The sequence below is a fragment of the Anopheles moucheti genome, chromosome 2 (genome assembly GCF_943734755.1).
Source record: "Anopheles moucheti chromosome 2, idAnoMoucSN_F20_07, whole genome shotgun sequence".
NCBI lineage: Eukaryota > Metazoa > Arthropoda > Insecta > Diptera > Culicidae > Anopheles > Anopheles moucheti.
Genome location: NC_069140.1, coordinates 7,978,802 through 8,004,740, shown reverse-complemented (window position 1 = coordinate 8,004,740; position 25,939 = coordinate 7,978,802). Strand labels below are relative to the sequence as shown.

General features: G+C 46.2%; 4 protein-coding genes and 1 pseudogene across 4 annotated transcripts; 1 reads left to right on the top strand and 4 right to left on the bottom strand.

The window, feature by feature from the left end:
- Positions 1 to 191: 191 nt before the first annotated feature.
- LOC128297515 (uncharacterized) lies at positions 192 to 1,304 on the bottom strand. The gene is made up of 2 exons (XM_053033170.1): positions 1,288 to 1,304; positions 192 to 1,209 (listed from the first exon to the last, which is right to left on the bottom strand). The coding sequence occupies exons 1-2, from the start codon at positions 1,302 to 1,304 to the stop codon at positions 192 to 194; spliced, it is 1,035 nt and encodes a 344-aa protein (XP_052889130.1).
- A 566-nt stretch (positions 1,305 to 1,870) lies between these two features.
- LOC128298949 (uncharacterized) lies at positions 1,871 to 2,992 on the top strand. Its single transcript, XM_053034764.1, has 2 exons — positions 1,871 to 1,893; positions 1,963 to 2,992. Exons 1-2 carry the CDS (start codon positions 1,871 to 1,873, stop codon positions 2,990 to 2,992), a joined length of 1,053 nt encoding a protein of 350 aa, XP_052890724.1.
- Positions 2,993 to 3,348: 356 nt separating this feature from the next.
- Positions 3,349 to 18,529, bottom strand: LOC128297514 (uncharacterized). The gene is made up of 5 exons (XM_053033169.1): positions 17,608 to 18,529; positions 5,639 to 6,033; positions 5,443 to 5,576; positions 4,167 to 5,373; positions 3,349 to 4,097 (listed from the first exon to the last, which is right to left on the bottom strand). Exons 2-5 carry the CDS (start codon positions 5,966 to 5,968, stop codon positions 3,642 to 3,644), a joined length of 2,127 nt encoding a protein of 708 aa, XP_052889129.1. The 5' UTR covers positions 5,969 to 6,033; positions 17,608 to 18,529; the 3' UTR covers positions 3,349 to 3,641.
- Positions 18,530 to 21,687: 3,158 nt separating this feature from the next.
- Positions 21,688 to 23,310, bottom strand: LOC128298437 (putative serine protease K12H4.7; annotated as a pseudogene).
- A 984-nt stretch (positions 23,311 to 24,294) lies between these two features.
- LOC128298666 (putative serine protease K12H4.7) lies at positions 24,295 to 25,917 on the bottom strand. Its single transcript, XM_053034435.1, has 2 exons — positions 25,449 to 25,917; positions 24,295 to 25,378 (listed from the first exon to the last, which is right to left on the bottom strand). Exons 1-2 carry the CDS (start codon positions 25,838 to 25,840, stop codon positions 24,295 to 24,297), a joined length of 1,476 nt encoding a protein of 491 aa, XP_052890395.1. The 5' UTR covers positions 25,841 to 25,917.
- Between the last annotated feature and the right edge of the window lie 22 nt (positions 25,918 to 25,939).

Sequence of the window (25,939 nt, the reverse complement as noted above, 5' to 3'; positions counted from 1 at the left end):
TCCTACGTAGCTCGAATGCTTATTACAAGATGGAGCAGGAACCTCGGATTGGAGATTAACAAGGCAAAAACCAAGTTGATGGTGGCGATCAAGTACGCAGTTGTCTTAGGGACAGGACAAATTCATTGTTGTACGTTACGGATTGTTTTGATTTTATTCGAAATGTACCTGTCACTTAAACAATACCTAGCTTAACTAGCATAGAATCTCTTCCATAGCAATCGAGCCCCGAAAGCGATCCCGATCGCCAACACAACCAATAAAATGAAAAAGAATATCATCTGTATCCATTCGACCCAGCCGAGTGCGAACACGGATTCCGGCACGCAAGCACCCCGATAGTAATGTTCACCTTCGCCACAATTTTGGTCTCCCGTCTCTTCCATATTGTAGTACGCTATGTTCCGTCGGTTCAACTCATCCACGATGCTGATCAACTCGGCGCGTTTCAATGGATTCCTCCCGATCGAGAAAAGACGCAGCTTTGGTGCGGTCGCTATAAGTGCATTGATGTCCATTCCGGTTAAGTCATTGTTTTCGATGTTTAAATCTTCCAGCAGCGGCAACCGTGCGGTTCCAGAGAAATGGAACTCCGTCATCCAGTTGTGGTCCAACCTTAGCAGCGTAAGGCTCATCGGAAACCAGTTCAGATCGATCTTGTGGAAGTTGTTATTGGCGAGGGTTAGGTGTGTGAGGCGGTTTAGATTTTCGAACAAGTTTATCGGAATGGTTTCTATGTTGCAACTGGACAGGTGTAACGTTTCCAAATTGACCAGCCGGCTAATGTTCTCGAACTGAAGATTGCGGTTCTGGTTTAAGTCGAGCAATCGCAATGCGTACGATTGGTCCGCGGGCACGAACAAGCGTTCGATGTTGTTGTCCGAGAAATCCGCATACTCCAGGTTGGGTGGGATCTCCACCGCGGTCGTGTAGGAACCGGTAAGTTCGACCGCTTGCGGTGAGTTTAGCTGTCGATGGAGTACGGCATCGTACACATGGATGGTATTCTCATTGTCGTGGATGTTGTAGAACGGTTCGACGAAACGTATTGCTTTCGCGTCCGCAGGCAGATCAAACAGGGGAATGTCCTGTCCTGGCTGATAGTCGAATCTGGCAAGCATGCAAACGAACAGCTCCGAACCGGCCACACATCGACGTGCGTGTGACGCTTCGCCGGATGTCGCGTACACTAACAGAGCGATCACTAACCTGCATTGGTGAGAATAAGATATTCTTCAACACTGAGATCACTTGACACTTTTCATCACGAAAGGGATCTATACTTACCTCAAAATACACGCCATACTTGTCCGGCAACGTCGCTGGTACTTACGCAAAGCACGAAACAAGACTGATATGTGTTTTGAATGTACACTACAAACTTTCTACGACGCACGTCACACATCCTACTACAATAGGAAACCAGTTGCGATATCACATCCGTTGGCCCTTGCTCGATAAACGACATTGATAACGAAAGATGCCGGGGGTTATGGGATCTCCGCAACCCTGACAGTTGTGACCGATTTCTGTTCCCTACTAGTTGAGATTCTCTTATCCCAAAACCTTCACTGTCAAGGGTGCGATCGTGCACTCAACTTCTACCAACAAGAATTCGTTCCGATTTTCTCGGTTTTCAGCCAATCCGTTCCGTGGAAGGCCAACACAAACACTGATAGCAAATGGTCAAGACAAACCAGCAATAGCGCCACTGTGATAAGAACATGTGCATTCTTGTGAGGTTTTGTGAGCAGCATCAGATGGTTTGCATATTTTGCAAGGTCCGGCCAATAGTTAGGGACGAACCGTGAAGTGGATGTGACCCGATTTTGTAGCGACTCCACAAAAGTTGTTTGCCATTAAATCCATGATGTCTCTCGACTGTGTTCTTATGTGAGTATCCAATGGGTTGTGTTTGCACTGTGATGTGTTCGTAAACGATGGCTGATGGTTTGATTGCAGCTTTCTTCTACTGTTGACGCGCGCCTTGGGCAACTATACCAGCACACTGTGGGAGCACCGGTGTGATCCTGGTTCGGAGATATTTGCCTGCACGGTGCCAAACTTCCTGTACAGACCGAATCAAAACCATTCAACTTTGACTGTTCCCGAAACGGTGCGCAAAGTACGGCTTGCTTATCCGACCGATAAAATATTAACACGGCGGGACACCATCGTAACGTACGACGCAACACTTCACGCTGTCCTGCATCATCCGAAAGCAGTTCAAATTGCTCACACCATGTTAAAGCGGATTGTGGTACCGCTCGATCTAGAGTATGCGGACTTTCGTGATAATTCCATACAAACAGTGTTCGCACCGGAGGTAAACGGATCAGTATATGCGTTGCGGTATCTGGATTTGCGAAACAACGAGTTGGTACAGATCGATAGCTTGAGCACGCTGGTGAACCTGGAAACATTGATTCTTCACGCGAACCGTATCAGCGTCCTGGACGGCTCGACGCTCAGTGGTTTCACCAAACTGACCGGGTTAGATTTGGGTGGCAATATGCTGGAAGAGATTTCTGCCAGCCATTTGCCGGCCTCGCTCGAATGGTTAATATTGCGCCGTAACATGTTGTCCGGATCGGTGGATTTTGAAGGTGCTCATCTACCGGCACTGAAGGTGTTGGATATACAGCACAACTATTGCAACGAACTGGATGTGAGCGTGCTGCTGAAGGTGGCTCCCAACCTTGATGGAATAATGCTTGACGGTAATTTCATCACTTCCCAGGATGGAAAGGTCATCATGACAAATCTGGTGGATTCTGGAGTTTCGCACGATGAATTTGTCCCCAGCGACAGTGAACGCGATGACATAAACGATCATTATTATCACCAGCAGCAGAAGGTTAAGGTGCTGGAGGATATCATTGCCGGTACGCTTGCAGTGGTCAACGTGTGTGTGATTGGTTGGGGATTTTACAGAGTGTACAAGTCTAGAGTTAGTATAGTAACGGAGCCAGCAAGTTGCAGCACCGTTTGAGTAGGAGAAACAGCTTTAAGATTTAGTTTGATTGTTTGAATAGTGCTCAGCTATTACAAGTGCTATGAAATGTAATACGTACCATCTTAAGATACATCATCAGAAAAGTCATTTCGTGGTTTAGCTTTTCCTATACCCCTGCGATTTGATATAAATAAGTACGTACCGTATAGGTCCACTATTCAAAAAAATATACTAAATAGCTTTTGAGCTAATAAACGAACTCAGCGCTATAAATGACATTCTTGCCTTGAGGATTAACAGTGTCACAAAAACGAGTGGGTCGTAATCCAAATCCGTATGTGATACAGCCTAAACTATGCACACAGTAAGTAACGAAAAGCTGCCCGAATGCATCGCACTTTCTATATCCACAATCACATTTAATAATCGATCAATTACATTGGATCACTTACCAACAATTTACAATACATATTTTACATATTGTATCACCATAAACAAACAAAAAAGCAATGAACCTTATGATGAACCATGCAGCGTGCAGCGTTTTGACTCGATGGGTCGCTCTGTTATCGTAACGTTATCGTAAAGCTGCGACATATTTCTTTCCAACTTTCATTCAAATCTTATTTGGTCGTTACATGCGTTTGCTTCCACACGGGAAGCCGTAAAGCCAGCGGGACTGCATTTACGTCATCGGTGCGTGACGTTGTCGGTTCGGGGAAGCGTCCTTCATGCCAGCCACCGGGCCAACACCGCCGGCAATCGCGTCCGTCGCCGAACGAAGTTGCCCAAAATCGAACCGTGTCGATTTGGTTGATTCTTCCGTGCGTGCCGCACTCGTCGCATACTCGCTGATCGTGACGGCGATCGGTTTTTGGGATTTCTTCATTGTCGGCGGACCGGTGGCCTGCGGACAGAAGTAGTAGGACGGTGGGCGCACCGGCGGAGGCTGCGGATTGTTCAGCTTGAACGATTCGATCGATTCCAGCTCGGCACTGTCACCGCTCGCTTTCGCCATCTCGGACGCAGCTACACGACCCATCGTTCCTTTGGGTGATTTTCTCGTACCATTGCCACCGGTGTCCCCGTGGGTGGGATGGTTCTGGTCCGCATTGTTAGCGGTTGGTTTTGTAGTTTGTTTCTGGGTAAAAGATAAATAACAAACGGTTAATGTTAAGCGCAAAACATTTACATGGTCACCTTCACTCACCTTCAATTCCGCGTTGTCGAATCCATTCTTGAACATTCGCTTATGTACGGCTCGGAACTCGTCCATCAGTGCCGTGTGCCGTTCGTCAGATATGGCCATCGTTACCGGGCGCAACCGTACATTCTTCTCCTTCAGTCGGTTCTCTAGCTCGGTCAGTGCTGCCGCCGGTCCGGTAGCGGGATCCATTCCCCCCGGGGTTGCTTTCTTCTGAGCCCGCCGACGAAGTTCGTCAGATATAGCATTGCTCAAGCTGTGTGCTGCGGCTGCGGCGACTGCAGCTGCCGTGGACGCTTGTTCCGGAGTTGAGGTGCTAGAGACCGTGGTCGAGTTTGTCGTTGGTTGCGAACTGGACGCTACAGTATCCGCGAACAGGGGCGGAGGAGGTGGAATGATCGCGCCCGCCGCAGTCCCACCGCCTGACTCATCGTCCACCATCGAGCCGGCCGATGCGCTCCGGTGCACCTCGACAATGATCGTTTTCGTTTCACTCTGTTTCGCTTCAGGGTTCACGATCGCACCTCGCTCGGAGAACTCGATGATGGTGGTGTTCTTCTTGCGTGTCGGTCCGGCCAATGTGCCCCTTGACTGCTGGGGCACCTGTTGTTGTTGTGATTCCTGACTGGTTCGGGGTTGTGGTGGTGGTGGAGGTGGTGCAGCAGATTGGCTATCAGTGCCGGTTGGATGTTCCAGTACCGCTGGTACCGCTCCCAGTCGACGTCGATCGTGCGAGATAGACTCTTCACGGACGATGCTTAACCGCTTGGAAGTTTGATCTCCCCAGCAAGGACTCTGATCCCCATTGACACTGCTCGCGGAACTGTTGTAGCCGCTTGATTCACCCGGGAACAGATCCAAACCAGCGCTCGGTCGCACCACCAGTTCCAGCACGTGAGAGGATTTCATAACCGCCACCGCCTCACCAAAGGATGCTTCGGCGAAGCTGTGCCCGTTGCAGGAAAGAATCTGATCGCCCGGCCGTAGTCCGGCCTCTCGCGCTACGCCCCCTTCTTTAGTGAACTGCACGAATATGCCCGGTTTCCATTCGGGTCCTTTGCAAATACCACACCCCAGCTTGGTCCGGGGTGCAACGGATAGGATCACCTTCAGATCACGCCCACCACACGGTTCCTCTAGCAGAAGTGCATCCTGTTTGTCGCGCGAAACGCCAAATGATACCACGTGCCAAGTGAGAGGATCTGCTGTACGTCTGCAAGATAGAGAAAATTCCATTAGAAAGTACTGCTACTCGTCGGAATCAGGGGATATTCGACCATACTCTTTGATCGGCAAGATGCCCAGTCCGCGCACTTTCATGATGAGTCGCTCCTGGTTGGCGATGAACTGTGCCAACTCTCGATGAACTGCATCCTCCACCTGATAGCCGTTCACACGTATTATCTGATCACCAACCTGTCGAAGAATCAGAAGTTATCTCGTGTGTCTAATATATCGATCGATTGCCCCATGCTCACCTTCAATCCTTGCCGGTCTGCCTCGGAGTCACGTTCTATCGCCGAGACGAAGAATCCGGTACCATACTCCAGTCCGCCGCGAATTGAAAAGCCAAAGTTACTGCCCGTGATCGGTAGGTTTCGATGGTTGTAGCCATGGTGTGGTCGTACGAGCCGCACCGTCCGCACACGCCCCTGCTGTCCCGCATCCGCTCCTTCGCCCAACGATTTGTGCAGTGTAGACTTTTCGCGCGTCGGACGCGGTTTTCCCGCCCGAAAGGTGGAAGGTAGTGCGGTCGCAATGGTGGCCCCGGTCGAGGCGGGCGTACGGGTATTACAGTAGTCCACCATTCTAAGGCAGCGCAATCAAAACGCTAATGATGACGTCTGCACAGTGCGAACAAACAAAACAAGCCCTGGAGGAGAAAGGGAGGAAAAAAAAACAAGCAGGATGAAAAGAGTGATCAAGGGGCCGATTAACAGCAGGAAGCGTAACCGAAGATTCCGAAAATTGGAAGCACAATCGTTGCGCCATCGATGGGAACACGCGTTGCGGGATACCAATTGGGCGGTTGCTAACCTCCGATTAATCCCCCGTTCTGCGAACGATCGCTTCGCGCCAAAGGTTTTCCTGCCGTTCGATGTGAAGATTTGTGGTTTTGTGCTAATAATACCGCTCGGAGTCTGGAAGCGGGGTGTGCTAGTGAGCCTGCACTGTCTGCCAGCCAATGCTCTCTAATTATCTCACCTTTTTTGTTGCGGGCACTTACATCACCCACCACACCGGAGCACAGGGAGTACTACCCTGGTGGTGAGGGTTGGGGTGCACTTCTGGGGGTGGTGGTTGATGTTTTTGCCTTCGAGAAAGCAATGCAACAAACAGGGCCAAGACAAGCGAAAGAAGACAAACGAAGATAGTAAAAAAAAACCACCCTCGACATGATTAGGTGCCCCTCTTGTTGTTGTGGGCTTGAATTCTGGGATCTTCACAGGCTGCTCGTCTGCGTCGATGTGGTGCAAACCTGGCCCCACCGCAATGATGGGGGATGAGAAGTGTCCACCCGTGGTGGTGCAGCCCATCACAACCACACTTGTGATCGCGTAATCGCGTGAGAATTGCGCATCATCGTACCGAAGGTGATCGCCGAGCACTGCGGAGTCTCGAAATCGAGCCGAGGGTCCCGGGCCGGGTGTGATGATCGAGCGTCATCACTCTCTAATAATGTGCTACCGCATCGAAGTCGCATCGAGACCTGCCCCAAAATTAACGCAACACACCTTCTGGTCCACCCGTGGACAAGTGTGGTTGGACTTTGACGACTGTTGTCGTTGCGGCATCGAGCCGAGTTACCGGCAAGTACCCGATTCTGGGAACAACGGTGGGTTTTTTTCTGTTGCCATGCAACATATCTCAAGGTGGATAGCTAGAGATTGTGTTGCGTCGTGTCCTCTATTGACCGATCACACCCAACAGGCTCATGATCGCATGTGATCAAGTACCGCTTTTCTTGGGGCATTGAGAAAGCGAAAAAATGAGGAATTTTGGGCAACTTGAAAAGCACCAACATACTAAACAATACACGAACTAACAACGGCAAGGAAAAACGCAGCACGGCACCGACCGACCAAAAAGTCCTAAATTAAACCTTTCCTCCCTATTACCCTACTTTCCGATGTTCGAGGTTTGCTGGTTGAACAAAAGCACAATACGCTCGATCGATTAAGGTACGGCTTCTCGGACGGATGGAAAACGCTTCGGACGGTTCCGGTTGGGCAACCTTTTTCTTTCCAGCTCGATTATGTCAACTCCCGCGAGCACCTTCACGTGGCAAGGTGGAGAAGCGTGTGGAGTGGACGCTTAAGGGGAAGGGCACCGGCTGAAATCCGGTGCAGTTTGGGGATCGGGAATCCGGCCGCCCGGTAGTAGAGCATTAACGGTCGATTAATCATTCTCTTTCGCCTAGCGCAAATGAACCGGCTAATCGATCGGTTCCTTCGGCCTACTGCGATCGGGTCTCGATCGTAAATTTCCCGCCCAGTCTCTCTACTACCGCGGGGTGGTGACCTAATGAACCTTACGGTGTGGAACGGAACGGCAGGTGATGGATACAGGAAGAAGGTGAAAACGTAAATAAGAAATGGGCCCTTTAGAGTGGTCCGCCTTTGCATTTGGGGTTACTTGAATCGGACGAACGATGGCGATTGATGGAGATTCAGTTTTGTTTCATTAAAGATTAGTGTTATTGCTTCTGGGAAGTGAAATATCGATTCCACCTGAAAAGGAGATTTGGACATTTTAAAATGGGGCTGTGATCCCCGAAAAACATATGACCTTATTTTAAACATTTGACATTTATTTTTTGGTTACGTAACTCAGGCCTGTAATATTCAGGAATCTCCGAGTTAATAAACCTATGAGTCTTCGGATTATGAGTGATTCTCAGCCCTAGTGATTTATGTCATATTTTCGAGTGACTCTTTATCGATGATTCATACGCTTAAGTCTTCTCAAAAGATCCATCATGCACAAGAATCATGCGCAACTCAAGGGTGTTTTGGTAACATTTTGTTAACAAAATTGGAGTTGAAGTTAAGCATACTTTTAAAGAGATTTATTCTGACCATGCTTTGGCTGAAATAAGGCAATCATCTTTATCAATTTTTAAAGATCCAGTAACGGGCAAACAAAGTGGCAGACTTAGACCACTTGAGGTTGTTGTGCCGATAAGGAAGAAGCATAATGTATTACAACAATTAATTTACTTCTCCTGAAATAGCATGAGTAACACATGCAGAGTTCACCAGAGCACATGGAAGGATAACCACCGACAACATCGACAACCGAAAACTCATTTGCGCACTACGCGCGTATCCAGAATATTATCCAACCGGGAACTGCCCGAACCGGTCCAGATTACGACACAGCAGTTCGCTCGAAATCAGCTGTTGGTCCGAGGCCTCCCAGGGCTGGCGATGTGTGTTATGTGGTGGCGCGTTATAGCTGCAACCTGAACAGATTTTGTTTGGTTATGTTTTCCCTTTACCCACCGAAAACCCTTTACCGACCGGTGGCGGCTATGACCTTACGGTTCTCTCGCGTACGCCCGGTAACCGTAGCTGTGTGTGGTGTAACTGGGAGGGCAGGGAACAATGTTGGGAGCGTGGTGCAGGGTAATGTTACCATGCGTACACAAAAACCGCAAGCTTTCTTCCGCAAAAGGGACGTAACGGGTTGAGGTCGATTTACTGTGTGTGTGTTTTTTTTTGCTCTTTCGCTACGCTTAGTTCTTGTGCGAGGGTCAAACGGAGGTTATTCGCCGGGTGTTTATGATGGAACCGACACGGGAGAAAATTGCCCTCCATCCCTCCCATTCACTCCATTTCCCGCTTAGTATGAGGGTAAAAGCTCTTAAGTGTTTTTCTTTCTTTCACCAGCGAATAGGAGGGAAAATCGTTCGTTCTTTGGAATAAGTACCACTTGCATCCACATTAGGCTGCAAACACATCGGCGAGAGAATTTTCCAAAACCACTCAAATGGTACAAAACCCGGTTCTAGCACTTATGCCCCCCATCGGCCCAAACCATGCGGGTTTAAAATAAACTAAAGCACTAGTGAAAATACCCATACACATGCGAGCGTAAGAGTTGTTTGTGGGCCACCGGTAAAAATGGGGAGGCTATGGGCAAGGGCGAACTGGAGTATGATCGTTCATGGCGGCGCGACTGCTCTGTTAGTGGTGAGTGCATAAAATTTGCGTAATAAGCAGCAGCTGCATGTCAGGAAAGCCGGAGGGTAATTGCCCTCTCCCACCACCGTACGGGTATAACGCTTCGTTCAGCTTTTATTATTGTTTGCATTCTTTTAATACGGTTTTGTTTCACGAGCGCGCATTCTATCCCCCCGAAACACCCAAGTGCAATGGGAGCGTATAGACGGATTATCTAGCAGGGTTGGGATCGGGTGGCCAGCCCAGCAGCTACTTTGTTAACGCCACACAGCCTGCTTTTCCCAGCAGTTTATTTTTGCCTTCTTTTGGGCGAGTTTTGCTGTGGGTAATGCCAATTTTTCCATTGGTGCTGCTGCCCCCATCCGTTCAATTACCGCGGTGTGGCGTTCTTGTTGTACAGAGCAGCTGTATTGTCTGGAAGTACGTGGGTGCTTTTTCACAGGTAATTAGAAAACAGCGGGAAAATCACACAGAGACCAGCTAATAAAATCTGAAACATAAACGAAATGTTGACAAACAAGCCAGTTGAAGATCAAATTTTAAATAAGAAACCGCTTGGGCTTTCAGTGGATGAATTTAAATAGTCAATGTGGCATTGAGTAGACTCCCTCGATTGCAGATGGCCATGGCAGTTCTGGTAATGGTAAATGATTAGTGGGCGGATTCATTCCATAAAACATTTAGCAAGAATAGCGATCATTATTCATTTGGAAATGATTTGTACTTTCGTCTGCTGTTAAACATTGTTATTAGTTTATCCAAGTTTGCCATAAATTAAAAGTGATGAATGATCGTGCCATAAATGTGTGCAATATATCTAAATTATGGGTCTCCGAAAACATTGAAGGTCGTGTAAACGAATTTCCATTGGATCGAACCCTGATAGGGGTCTCTACGATTGGTTCTGTTTAGTTGGAAAAAATAAATCCAATTGGTTGTTAAGTTGCGAAGAAAATTTATAGCAGTACGTAACAAGCGAGATCTTAGCCACATCAACGAGAAAAAGGGTATAATATTACGAATAAGTACGGATGTTTCAAATTTTACAACTTAAAGTTATAGTTTCATTACTAACGAATACAAGCAGTAATGATGCTGAGTGCTAAACACAGCTGTGCTTCTGGAATCTTATGAGATGACACGTTTATTGAAATCCTGAGCAAACTTTCGAAAGATGAATGAATCGCTTAAGGTTGAAGAATCCCTGGTGGTTCATGAATTTCCTAAGATCTCCAAGGATTTATGAACTTCCAAAGATTGTTAATACTCTGAAGAATGTTTCACTTTTATAAACTAATCAAATTAAAAGTCAATTGAATTGGAAAAGGCAATCGTATTCTACCAGCACTTTGACAGTTTCTTATCTTTGCAATAGTTTTATTACAATAGATGAAGATAAAAAGGTGGAAAAGCTTGAATCTTTGGAGAATCATGGATTCAGAATCATTAACCGTGTTCAAGGGTTCATACAGTTTCATCAATCTGAATTTCTGAACTTGAGAATTGGAATTCGGTGTTCCGGAAATGGAGTGAATAGATCCAAACGCGCACACAAAGACCCGGATAATGATGCCGGTTGAAAAGTGAAGCGATTTTTAACATCAGACCAGATATCGATCAACTTACTCATCACCTTGAATAGTTCAACCGATGTAACGTCTATCAGCAACTGTTTCGAATCATATCTCGCCGGATCGAAAGGTAGTTAGTCATATAGTTCCAACAGTCTGGTCCCGTTCTATATTCTCGCCACATTTGTGTGCCTCCGCGAACTTAGAAACAATACCCGGAACCATAGCACACTGTGCACCGTTGCCCGGTTACGATCATTCCGTCAGCTCAGTGGTAGCATTAGGGAGTGCAAAATTAGCATACATCCAATGTCAACACCGGTGCGTGCGCTACGTGGCGCGATGCGCAAAATCATTCTCGCTTCGGGGGTTTCGGGAAAATGGTGTTGAAATCGTTCTAGAAATCAAGCGAACAGCAAGCCTCCGGACCGGAGATGAGCAAGGGAAAATGAATTACAGCCGTTGCGCGAACGATGCTTTGAATGGTGTGATTTGGACGATTCCGTTCCGTACCGGTGTGGTTTCGTTTCGCCGTACAGTTTTGCTCTCCACAATGACCGTAACGGTTCGGAGGGGCGTATGTCGGTTGGTTTTTGTCGATGGGAAAATTTTGCTCGAAGGACACCCGCTGGATGGCAACCACCCATGGACAGCCGAGAATTGGGTCTTCCCCTCCACCACTCTGCAGTAGGGGGTGGTTTTAATCTTCTGTTTTTGTTTGTCACTACCAAACAAATGTTTTTGAAAAAAATGCCACGGTCACCGATGAGGATGTGTCGTGTGGCATGATCTCAGGGTTGAAAAGGAAGTTTTTCTAAGATCGCCATTAACTCATCACATCGCGCTCACCCTTAGGCCATCCAAAAAAAAAAAACGAGTTACGAGACTTCCGCACACCGCTGTCTCGGGGGTTTTAATTAAGTTTTTAACCCTAAAATTAATTAAATTTGACGGTAAAGAATAGTCCTAAGTAAGAAATCATCATTAGACGTGAGGGACCGTTGCTTACGTTGGACCCAGCACGATGGGTCTACGCGTGTTAAATTCATTTTGTGAAACCACCCGGTTAGACCACTCGACGCTGGCTTTCACTCAGCGCGGCTAAGCGCGGGTTTGAAGATGCTGCAATAAAACGTAATTTGCACTTGGCGTGCACACTGTTCGTTTGGCACGAGTGTGTTTATTCACGTTTTACCGGATTCCGCCCGGTGAGCTGGTCCTTGGTCCTAATAGCTCTGTGTGCTCGGAGGCATTTCGGAGTTGCTTCCATACACACACACACACAAAACATATGAAGATGCGCACGATCTGGTGGCACATCTGAAAAGTTTTATATTTCTCCACATTCTTTGAATGGCCGCACTCATTACGGGGTGGGACGGGCATTGTGGGATTCCGGCTGGGTGGCCCAAATGCTTTCGAACGCATGGCGCACGAAGGCAGATGACGAAGAAGGGTCATCATAGCGCGAGTAATAATTATAATGCCACCGGCAAGGAAACTCATCGACAATGGGGGGAATGAAAGGAACGAAACTGAGCGAAAACAAGGCCACATGTTGATGGAGAAGCTGCTCCCCGTCATAAGGCAGCGAGAGGGCAAATAGTGAAGATCATCATCATTATCGATCGGTTGGTTGATCGTGCTGAAGAATTAGTGGGCATTAGAGCCGAGGGAAGAAGGAAACACTTGATGAAGAGATCACCGTTTGACGCTCACGAATTAGAAATAAAAAAAACAACATACAAATACGCATTGTTGGAAACTTCTTATTGATATGTCTTCGGAAAAAAACTATTTTTTGGACATTGGAACAGCTCAGGAGAACACTAAAGCTAACTTAACAGATTCCGTCTTAAGAATGCTTTTCTTCCCATAATACGTTAATCATTTGTAACTTTCTTCTACTGTCGTACCATAGATTTAATGATTGCATACATTTAGGTGCATACGAAAGACTCAAACAAGCGACGAACCGTCGATTGATACACTAACATCGAATGAGCTCATTAATGTCGGTTTGGCATTAATGAACTAAATTCAGCGAAGGTAATTTACTATTCCAAAGTATTTCGAACAAAGTAATGATTATGAAGTTCGTTATTGTGTTTTGTTTTGTCCCATTTTTTTAGTATTTCCTTCATATTTGTCTTCATTTGCCTTTTTAAATATTGCAACACAAATCAGCACAATCTACAATTGCATCACTCGTAATGCGTTGTGTTTTGTTTGCCTCGGCCACACAATTTGCATCATTGATCGATTTTCTTGAGGAAAAAAAAAACAACCGAAACTCAATTTTAAATCAACCATGCCCTTCATACAGTTGATCATATTTGGCGATCGAGCACGCTCCGGTATTAATGCATAATGGGACAGTGCAAATTTCGTCACAATCGTTCACGCTGTAAACTTTAGATGTTGCATTAATTAACCGCGATGCTGTAGCTGGAGCGGCTACAAGAAACCCTATGATGCGATCACACTTTGGGCTAGTGCAACGACACTAGGTGGTTTATAAAATTTCCCACCCATGCTTGGAATGTTGGTGTCGTTTTTTTTTTTTGGTTATGGGTTTTGTGTGCATTTTCCCCCCGCTTTTCTTATTACGCTGGTGGTCACCTTTAGTTTAGCCGACGTTTTCACAACTCGGTTAGGTGGAGCAGTGAATTGAGTTTTCGTCACATACTGAACTAATTTTGATTATTTTTTGTTGCTGTTTGTTGTTATTATGTGCACCGGTGGACGCACGAATCGTTTTGTAATTTTCCTTCGATCCATATATTACATGCGCGTTGGGGGAGAATGTTTAATCGGCGGCTTTTGTTTGATGGAAAACCCGATCAAGTGTAACAGTAACATGCGTGGAAAAAGGAAAGTAACAACACAAAACCCTTGAAAATGCCACAAACGCATCGGTGTGTAAGTAACGGTGTGTTTAGATGAAGTGTTACTACATCAAATTATGCAACAAACGTTTACTGTTATTGCACACATTAATTCGGCATGCAGCTTTAAAATTGTCAATCGAATAAAACATTTTCAATACGTCGCAAACGATGCTCAAAGTGCATAACAAACAAGAGAAGTTTTAGACACAAATGAAATGGTATTCAATGTCTTCTTGCATTTGTTGTTCTTAGACGTTTTGTTAATTTTTACAAACATTCTCTAAGACGGTGCTTTCAAAACTTCAACAAATTAACATCAAAACATGCCCTGCAAGGGCACACAACCCTACCCAGCCCTGATGCGGGACTTTTCCCGCAAAGAGAAACTTTAATCATTACCTACCAACGGTTGCGGCTTCGGTTCGTTCGTTTCTCTTGCCTTCACCGTTCGAAAGCGAAAATCAAAAGGCAACATCGAAACGATAAGGTAACGAATTTTGACTGGTTTTGTTTGTTTATCCGAAGGGAAAATTATTGCCCAACCCCAAAAGGAGAGTGTCCGTTTACCGCAAACCAGCAACGGATCTCACGATGATTCGCTTAAGCAGGTCATTGATAGGCATCCATCACGTCTATCATCGATAGAGTTAATCGATAAGGTACTATAAGCATTATGTTTTGCAATGTGTGAAGATTGTTTTTCCAGCCTACGTCAGTTTCCACAATGCGTTAAATGCGTTCAAGAATGTATCATAATGGCAGAACAGAAAAGAACATCAACTCAACATGTACAACTGATTCATCCTTGACGACGCGAGGGAGGTTTTGATGGGAAGCGAACAAATTGTTACACGCGATCCGAACCGAACCGAACAACCCGTCAAAAACACGGTCCACGTGGACATTGAACAGTAAACTCATCTCCCGCTGCAGGTGGATCGAACATCAAAAGGCGCTGCACCGTGCATGAAAGGTAGCTGCATGAATCCGAAAGGTCATAAACGATCCGCGAAAGGGCATCAAATCCAAACAAGGAGAACATAATGCACGACATCTCGCGAGAGAGAGAGGCCGATGAGGAGCACGAGAGAATAGAAAAGAGTCGAAATCACACCGAGTGTGAGTTTTTTCAAAAAGTTTTAAACAATTCAGTCACACAATTATTTCACAATTATCCTTGAACGGGTCGCTCCCCGGGCCGCTGGGTCTGCGGGCCGCGCGCATGTGTGTGGGAAAAACCGACCAAAAACGGCCTTCCCCTCCTGCGTGGTTGCGGAAGGGGTTGGAAAAACAGGAGGCGACGCAGTAGCTATACAACACCGCCCGACAATAACAGATCGACCGGCTCGAAGGCACACACAAATGCCAGCCCGGCGGTTCGCGTGCAGCTGCAGAATCGCTTGCTGGTCGGCTGATGGTCGGTGGCGCTGTGATGAAAAGCGTTCCATAGCGATCACTGGCCCGGCCGAAACAGTACAGGTCCCAATGTGGCGCGGTGTGTGTCGACGTGCCGGGGGCCAATTTTGCAATGCAATCGCGCAGGGCAGCGGGCACCATGGGACGTGGACCATGCAGTGGCAGTGGCGACCATGCATGGAGCTGATTGATCAGATTGAAGTGTTGATGGAATAAACCGAAGGAGGCTAATGAAATACTTTGCTAATGGGTATATTGTGAGGAAGTGGCATTGCTCGAAAAATTCTTTTACGTTTTCTCTCTTGAAAGCTATACAACCATGAACCGTAAGTTTAATTCTTGTAGTACAAAAAATAATCTGAAATTACACCATTACTGCAGCCAGTAATGGTTCAATAAAGATTTGCACTTAGGAACTCAAAGGTCTCATTAACTTTAGTTTTTAGAAGAATCTTAAATATTGGATGGGGAATGAAGAACTCAAGAATTCTAAACCACTCTCCAGGTGGACATCTTCGTTATTGATATTAATTTCCTGGTTAGGACCTTGATAATTTTGTTCCTTTGCTTAATTGTTAGAAGTCTACTGTTGGGCAAAACAAAGCACGTCTTCTAACTTGTTCCATATTTTAAGAATGCTTCATGCTGATCATTCTGCAGATGTTTAAATTTCCCTTCAACCAGTGAAAACTCAACGCCTGAGACGACGAGGAGAACAATTGGACTGGCAACTTCATAACCTCATCCAAACTATTCCACCCCCAAAAAAAAAGCTCCCAACGACAACCTGTGATGCGATAGTGACGCCCGCAAGCGCACATTAAATGGCCGTATGATCGCATACGATCGCGACCCTTGTCGTCAATTGCGCGGAAAGCTGGTGATGGTGAAGTTGGCCGCGGTTATGCCGGAGCTGGCGTAATAAAACATTGGGAAAACCTGCCGGTGGTGAGTGAGATAGCAGCCGCAGAGACGATGAGATGTCGTAACCTTTACAGCACGGGAGGGGACGTATTAAACAAAAAAGCATAACAACCACGCGCTCATGAAAAGCACTCGAACTAGTGTGCGATTGACGGGGTGGGGAATGAAACATGAAAGGCCACTAGTGCTCGGAGAGCAACATAAGCCTGCAACATACCCGGAGATGACATTGTCCCCAAACCCGCACAGAGATAGAGACAATGCGAGCGAAAGAGTGCGATGGGGAGCGTGTGAGATAGGCATCCTGAGCTCGTCGAGGCGAATGCATCATCGACACACGATCATCCCCCTGGGGGTTTTTTGAGATGAGGAGTGCATCGAATGGATAAACAAACCCAACCTGTAACGCTCCGCGGCAAGGCCCCATTGGGCTCATCATTGGGGGAGGCATTTTTTTCTCAGTTATAATTATTCGCATTTCATACCTCGCAAGGTCTGTTACCACAGTTCGTGTGACCAGATGACGAAATACGAAATACGGCTTCACGGAACGAAACGTGTGGAATCGATTGGGGGAATGTAAGAGGGATGTTAGGGAGGAAAAGTTAACAAAACCAAAAAACAAGAAAACGTGGAATTCGTGTGAAAAATTAGCGATTGGAATCTCGACATTCGCCAAAAAGGAAATAAAAGCGGACGGAAACGCACGGACGGAACCGTCAATCGAACGGAACAGAACACGGTTGACTAAATTGTTTCACCAACCGTCCCTCCCCAAAAAAAAAACGAAAACGGAAGTTACCACCTTTTTTTCTTTCATTCTCCACTTTGTGGTAAATTTCACATTTCGTCTAAAACAGCCCGTGATGTAAACACACGGTGAAAGAAAGTGAAAAGTGATTTCTTTTCCCTACGTGACACACACACCCTGCGTACTTCGGCACCTGCGTTTCAGCAGGGCTCTGGCAGTGTCAAAGACACTTGACAAATTAATTATTTACAAACATTCGCTTCCCATCAACTTCAAATCCGATCTTGTGCTTCCGATGATCTTCGCGCCGAGCCAAAAGAAGGAGAGAGCGAGAGACATACAACAAGCTATTTGTGGGCAGACTAAACAGAGCGCCCTCTCGCGGTAAACGCTTGGAAGCTTAACGCGGCTCGTATTTGGATGGATGAAAGCAAAAGGGAAAGAAACCGGAATCGCTCTCGGATGAGGATCGCTTCGATATCGAGGCTCTGGATGCTGGATGCTGGTGCTGAGGCATCGAGGTGGTCATTAAAGGTTACCCGAGCGACTAGAGTGAAAGAGAGCCAGACATGGGCGTGTGGTTGTTTTGCTCTCCCTTCGAAAGCCTTGCCTTCTTTGGGCTCGGCCGGTTTTGTTTCCATGTACTGGAGGATGTTTCGCGGTTCGTGGTGTTAGTGATGCCAATTAGTTGCCTGTTCCCACACTTACCCGGCGCTGATGATGTCCAAGAGGAAATAGCACGCTGCAGAATGGTAGGATGGGTGCTGTGCGGGCTAGAATTTACCGCTGACTTTTTGCATGACCGTATAGAATTTCATCTTCCGTTGTTGATAGCCACACTTTGCCCGTTTGGGACGCTCTACTGCTGGTACAACGGATCCAACTGTGCAGCACAATTTCACTAGCACACGACAGCTTCGAGGCCTTGTTTGGGTATTAAATCAGCCACAAAACACGACGCATTAATAAGGGGGACGACACTTTGTGCTTGATTTCACCTTCGCGTTCACTCGCGTACTCGCGTGCATACGAAATCACTCCACCAGCAAAATTTCACCGTCACGCTTGAAATGAGGTGTTTGATCGGGATTGCAAACAAAACAAAACACAGCGCACCGAACACACGGTGGAGCCCACGGAAACAACGCGTCACTTTGCGTCAATGCGTAATCACAGACATCACCGACACGGAACCAACAATGCAACTGGAACGGATCCGGGCACACGCTTTAAACCGACACGCCACGCTCGGTCACCGGTTGACGATCGCTGCTGGACGCCATATTCGCTCTGCTCTGCACGCTACGTTTCCGGTAGAACGGGCTGTTTGTGTGTCTGTACCGGACAGAGCGATCTTTCCACCCGCTGTGACCACTCCGCTCCGAGGATCACTGACTCTCGTTTGTTCTTCTTTCTCTTACGCCGTTCGAGCAGGATTCATAAACTATGGCGCGCACTATAAAATTGCAACACACATACACAGCACCGTAACTTGCGAACGAACGAACGACGAACCGCGGTACACGTCCGTCACTGCCGAGCTTTGGTGATGCATTGAATGCTTGGCGGAACATCTCGAGGCTCTCGCGGCAGACTCGACAGCGCCAAGCGTTTCCCCTACCTACGTTTTTGTAGGCTCCACACAACAACTAAACACCACCGAATGGGCGCCTAAGCGAGAAGGAAAGAGAGAAAAGCAGGGTTTATTCATGGTTCGTTGCATGTAAAACTCACGAAAACTGTCAAATTTCACTGCTAAAATGTTACTATCAATGTTACTATAATTTGTTAATTAATATATAAACTCTTTGCCTTCGAAAATGAATAATTTGTGACTAAATATTTTATGCTTTGCTTATGTGTATTGTAAAACCCCTGTAAAATGGTTCCTCACACGCGTTGCGTTTATCTCGTGCGGTGAGGATCATTCGGCGCTTTCCCCCCATGATCGTTTTCACGCTGCAGACGGCAGGGTTGTCAAAACTGGGATAGGAGTATACACAAACTGAGCGAAACCACCACAAAATTTTATTTATTTGTAATGGAATACACAATAAACAACTTAATCAACATAATAAATATTTATTTAAAATAACACATGCTTAAAATTCGATGCTAAATTGACTTTAACTTCACTTTTAATATTTCAGTGCCATAACTCTCGAAAGTATGCAAATGGAAGAATAATATTTTTTTACATAAAAATAGCTCTTTTCCTTAAATTTATGTTGGATCTCTTTCTTGTTTTAAAATAGTGACTATTTTCGTATGTTAAAATCACTATTACATATCCCATTGACGATTATTTTTATTCAATGTATTCAAATTAGGTTAAAAGCAGCAAATGCTATCAAAATGAATTAGTAAATAAATATGTTAATTATTTTATTATCTATTGACATAAAAAATACACAGACACAAGAAAATCATCCATAAAATAACAGAATAGTATTTACAGATGAGTAGAAAACTTGCTCATGCTTTTGCCAACCCTGCTGCACATGCTGAGACAACAGACTGTTGAGTCTAATCATTGCAGAGCGATTTGTGTTCCCCAATTCTACCAGTTTGCATTTTAAGTAGCAAAGCCTTCAAACCAACCTCATAATGTTACTCGTTCTGCACAGCTCGTTCCCTCTGGTGAGCCACCCGGAACGAGCCAAGCGCATCGCCATCATCTGGCGTCATGCTGCCCGGGGGTCTCTCGCCCGATCACTGTTCACGGCTGACTTCCGTTCCGTCTTGCTGGCGCGATTATGCTGCCCCGTTCTATCCGTGCTGGCTTAGAACTCGATCCAAGCCGGACAAATCCTAGCTTTGCGTGTTTTAAACGCACCGAAAAAACCCCTGCCGAACGTACGTGCTATCACACAAACCACGAAGGAACGGTTGCCCTTTATGTGGTCACGCTTTGCTGCACCGGTGTATCAAGGGGGAGCGATATGAAAATGGCAAAAATATTTCCACCACCTCCGATGGTGGCGATTATCGTTACCGCAGCTGTTTCTCGCGTGATCTTCGTCACTGCGGCTTCACACTTTTACACCAACGCCGGGTGCGCTTAGAACTCTTGTTAGATGGTCGTTCTGACCCTTACGGCACCAACCAATTCCAATTCGACATCGTGCGAACTTCCGGTTATCATCACTTGCGTGCGGCAGACAATGCGCTCGCAGGTTCAATGGCACGGACATCGTTCTGTTGCCGCATTTCCGGCGTTAGTAAGCCTACAACATCGACATCCACGCAGAACAGGTTACAATCGTTCGCTGTGTGGGAGAGGATCGCTCGGGAGCGGTTCAAGAGGTGTCGTGTTTTATGTAGCAAATTACGTGTCACTGTCAGCACCCTAAACTATCTGGTAATTATGCATTCCTTCCATTCTCGCTGTTACTATTCGCCTAATGTTATGCATTCTGTCTTTTGTCTGTTTGTCCCTAAGAAACAAGTCCAAGCACAAGTCTTTTTATTTTTAACTGTGAGGTACTCTGCAATGGAGATACAGAACAATTAAAGCCCCGAAGAAAGATATGTGTTCCTTCTGGCAAAACAAAACAATAAACAATATATTTCGCCTCCAAAGCACAAAAGCAGGCCATACCCCTAATCCTACTGCTGAGAAAGTGAAGACCGACATCAATGCCGGAGCAGCACAATCGGATTAATCACTTGGAGTTTTCCTTTCCCCATCTTGCTCACCCGGAAAATGGCTCTCGCTTTTTTTTTTGCTCTGTAGCTTAGCGATGGAAAAGCCAAATGTTTGTTTTGGTTCCACAACACCACCAAAACCGCCGCTTGTCGATATCTGATCGGCAATGAAAATCGGCAGCACGCGCACATGAAGTTTGGCTTTCTGGTCGTTGCGAGTATGTTTTCTTGCTTCGCTGGTTTGTATTTAATGAGCCTTGTTCTTCTGTTCGTCTTCCACCGCACTACGGTCCGACTGGCGTGTGCGTGGGACGTGAGAGTTTTTAATTGTCAATGCAGAAGATGTGGGAAATTATCCTCCTTTCAATGTGCACCTTATCGCGATTGGGTGATATATGGCGAATGGAGAAGAAGTCTCTCTTTATTCGACGTGTGCCTTAGAAAGTGCAATGAAATGGGTATTGTTTTAATTGGAGTTTACTCGACAAGTGAGTAGCTCCTGGGGCAGGTAAGTACACATATCTGAATGGATGAGGTGGAACTCGCCGGTTGATCGTTGTGACCAAGCTACCAATAGCTGAATAGTGATGTAAATATAGAAGATCATGCAGATGATCTTAAACAGCATAACAGTCAGTGTGAAGAGTTAATCTCAAACAAAACTAGCTAACACATAGTAAATAAAACAGAGAAATCGAATATGCCACTAATAATACTGTGTGATGCATACATTTAGGCGCAAATGACACGAGATACTCTATGATATTTGGAACCGTGGTAAGGCATTCGGGATGATACGAAGGCTTTCATCTGATTCCTCTTCGTCAGCAGATGATTGTGTAACATAACAGTAATATGTTACGAATCTGGGAGTACTATGCAAAGTTAACTCCAGTGGAACTCTTTTGCAAGTGCAATGTATGTGAAATGCATACCTTTAGGCGCAATATTGCACAATGAAGTATCACCATAACCAAAATTAACATTAACCTCTTAAAAGATACTTTGTAAAGGATACTTGAAGTTTGTTTGTTCTTTAAACTACAAACCAAATTTATTGCTTAGTAAAAGTGATGAATTACGCATTATGCTGCTCAGCTGGGTTGCGCTTTGGTCAATTTTTACTGTTCTGTTATGGTCTTACTTCGTTCCAATCAAACCTCCCTCTACCCATCCACGAACGTATCCCACGATCTCGCGTCGTATACGCTGCAAATCTTCTGAGTCAGTCACACTGTCCGCCAGCCAATCGAGAGACACTACAGCATCCGGGATAACGAACGCGTTCGCCTGCAAGTTGGTGTAATTTGTAATCGAGACAAACCGGGTCGGATCGTATTCTGCGTTCACGTAAACCACATTCGTGACACGAGGATCGTCCGCACCGAAGTGTAAGTTCGTTATCCGAACACCTTCGTACACGACGTCCTGATCGATCCAGTCACCAAACACTGCCCGGCAGTTTTCGATAAAGTACCGATAGGTGATGCGTGTTCCGAACGGACTGTCACCCGTCGACGATGTCAGGAACCAACCGAACTCAGTGCACAGCTGATACAAACGCTGCCGGATGCCCAATTCCGCATTGTTCGGTGCGCCAACCGCTTCGTACATTGAGCTCGCAATGTTACTCTCAAAGTCGAACGAAACACAGTCAAACAAGCCGTAACGACGTTCGAAAAAGTTCGCCAATACTTCCAGTGCTGCATCTGCCGGATCGGCTACCAGCTCGTCGCACATACGTCCCACGGAATCTGGGGTTGCCTGGCCGAACATTTCCGCCTCGAATGAGCTCTTGAGACTGAAGAAGAATGTTTCTATCGTTAGCGGATCGTCGGCCTGCAGTGGTACACAGGTGCGAAACAACTGCGAAAGACGGTCGTACCGTCCGGCATTAACTAGATTCTCGGCCGCTCGGAAACCGCTCCGCACAATACCGTAGCATTCGTCACTGCCGAGCGCACGGATCGTTCGGCCCATATCTTCACCGAACTCGCTAAAGTTCACTCGTGCGATCACGGAGGCTGTCGAGCCGTAGGCACCATCGATGAGGCTCGGGAAGCGCTGACGAGCCCAGATGGCTACGGCTCCACCGTACCCGAGTCCATGCAAGATCACCTTCGCGTTCGGATTCCTGACTACCTCGCGGCGTAGATGATCGATCCATTCGATCAAATCGAGCAGCGCCTGTTCCACGCTTAGATATCGCATGTTGGGTGTGGAATAATCTCTGAAAACAAGAAGTCCTTCTATTAGCATCTGAATAGAGAGGCATGGTCTATCTTTAATAGTTCACTTACTCCACCGGTGAGCTGCTGCCGTAGTAACGATGCTCGTTACTAAACAACCAAGCACCTTCATCGCGGGCGATATCGTGAAACAGTCCGTTTTCGATAAAGTATGCATTCAGTGCGCTATTTCCACCAACTATGATGAAGATCGGTCCGCCAGGCCGGTAGTAGGCGTCGTTCGAGACGTAATTAAACTCAAACGTCGCTCTGTTCTGGATATCAAGGTGATCGACACGCGTACGAAACCGAAACGCTTCTGAACGAGTCGACACATAACCGGACGGTATGTTTACCCTTGGCGTGAAAAGATCCAATAGGTGAGGAAATCCTTTACCTCCGAACACAACTGCGACTAACACTGATAATACTGCACATCTTAAAAAATCACCGTGAACTGCCATACTGCGCGTTGTCACTAACGATACTGAACTGAGGTGACTCCAGTGTAATCTAGCAGAGACATAGCACGCATATAAATAGCAGTTCCTCCGGAAAAGGTGATTGGATTGTTGTTCTTGTATAAAGAGTGATAACAGCTTGATTGGGCTAATCGCAAGGTTTGATAAACCATCAAAATTGCACCAATAGATTAGGTGAAGATATCAGCTGATTGTGACATTAGGTCACATTTTAAGTTGATGGCGATGAAACGCTTAAAGTCACATGAGCTGTATTACTTTACGCTACGATCTCTAAGTCTGATTTATGATTGCAATTGACAGTGATTAGTTACACCTGTGCATGCGAGACAAGCGGGATACATCCAGGCTTGGGCTATTCAATCGGTCCATAAAACCAAAAATAATTGAATGAAAAACATGTTTTATTGCTGGTAAATAATGAAATAACACCAATACATCCATAGCCATATCCAAGATCACTTTCAAGGTTCAACGCCTGAAAGTATGCAATACCTGCATGGAAACGGAAGTCTGCAGAATTTAGCTTATAGGAGGTATTTTAGGTTTTAGAGCCAGAGAAGTACGCAAATAAGAAAAACCTTGAGCTCCAACATCAAGAACATCAAGAACTCCTTATCGTAATTGTGTTATGTATGACTATAGAAGAAGATATAGCTCTTTATTCGATGCGGCTTATTTAGGTCTCAACAATTGAAATGCTGAAATTATGAGAAGAAATTTATAAGAGGATTAGTTAATCCTTAATGAATTGAATGACTCTTGAAGAAGACGACTTTAAATGATTCGAGTGATACAAAAATTAATAGCAGGTATAAGTGAAATTTAGTACAACGATTGCCTACCTTTAGGCGCAATGATTTACGAAGAGATATTCGAACATTCAGTGTACCTAAACGAAAACTTATACTGAATCTTCAAAGACATCGTTAAACTTTGTTTTAAAGTTTGTAAGTTGTTTATTGTTATACAAAAATATAACTATATGTGGTTCCAAGATATAGTGCTAAATCCATTCCTATTGTTCCGTTTATGTCTTACTTCGTGCCAATCAAACCTCCCTCTAACCAGCCACGAACGTATCCCACGATCTCGCGTCGTACACGCAGCAAATCTTCCGAGTCGGTCTCACTCTCCGGCATCCAATCGAACGCCGACAGGGCACCTTGGACAACGAACGCGTTCGCCTGCAGGTTGGTGTAATTTGTAAGCGTGAGGAACCGGGTCGGATCGAACTCTGCGGTCACGTAAACTACTTTCGTGACACGAGGATCGTCCGCACCGAAGTGTAAGTTCGTTATCCGAACACCTTCGTACACGACGTCCTGATCGATCCAGTCACCAAACACTGCCCGGCAATTTTCGATAAAGTACCGATAAGTGATGCGTGTTCCGAATGGACTGTCACCCGTCGACGATGTCAGGAACCAACCGAACTCAGTGCACAGCTGATACAAATACTGCCGGATGCCGAAATCCGCATTGTTCGGTGCATCAACCGCTTCGTACATTGAGTTCGCAATGCTACTCTCAAAGTCGTACGGAACACAGTCGAGCAATCCGTAACGACGTTCGACAAAGTTCGCCAGTACTTCCAGTGCTGAGTCGGCCGGATCGGCTACTAGCTCGTCGCACATACGCCCAACGGAGTCTATCTGACTGAACATTTCCGCCTCGAATGAGCTCTTGAGACTGAAGAAGAATGTTTCTATCGTTAGCGGATCGTCGGCCTGCAGTGGTACACAGGTGCGGAACAACTGCGACAGACGGTCGTACCGTCCGGCATTAACCAGATTCTCGGCCGCTCGGAAACCGCTCCGCACAATACCGTAGCATTCGTCACTGCCGAGCGCACGGATCGTTCGGCCCATATCCTCACCGAATTCCCTAAAGTTCACCTGTGCAATGACGGAGGCCGCCGAACCCCAGGCACCATCGATGAGGCTCGGGAAGCGTTGACGAGCCCAGATGGCTATCGTTCCACCATAACCCCGTCCATGCAAGATCACCTTCGCGTTCGGATTCCTGACTACCTCCCGGCGTAGATGATCGATCCATTCGATCAAATCGAGCAGCGCCTGTTCCACGCTTAGATATCGCATGTTGGGTGTGGAATAATCTCTGCAAACAAGAAATCCTTCTATTAGCATCTGAACAGAGAGGCATGGTCTATCTTTACTAATTCACTTACTCCACAGGTGAGCTGCTGCCGTAGTAACGATGCTCGTTACTAAACAACCAAGCACCTTCATCGCGGGCAATATCGTGAAACAGTCCGTCTTCCATAGTAAATACGTTCAGTGCAATATTTCCACCAACTATGATGAAGATCGGTCCGCCAGGCCGGTAGTAGGCGTCGTTCGAGACGTAATTAAACTCGAACGTCGCTCTGTTCTGGATATCAAGGTGATCGACACGCGTACGAAACCGAAACGCTTCTGAACGAGTCGACACATAACCGGACGGTATGTTTACCCGTGGAGTGAAAAGATCCAATAGGTGAGGAAATCCATTACCTCCGAACACAACTGCGACTAACACTGATAATACTGCACATCTTAAAAATACACCGTGTACTGCCATACTGCGCGTTCTCACTAACGATACTGAACTGAGACGTTGCGTTGTACGACTCCAGTGTAATCTAGCAGCGACATAGCAGTTAAATAGCATATAAATAGC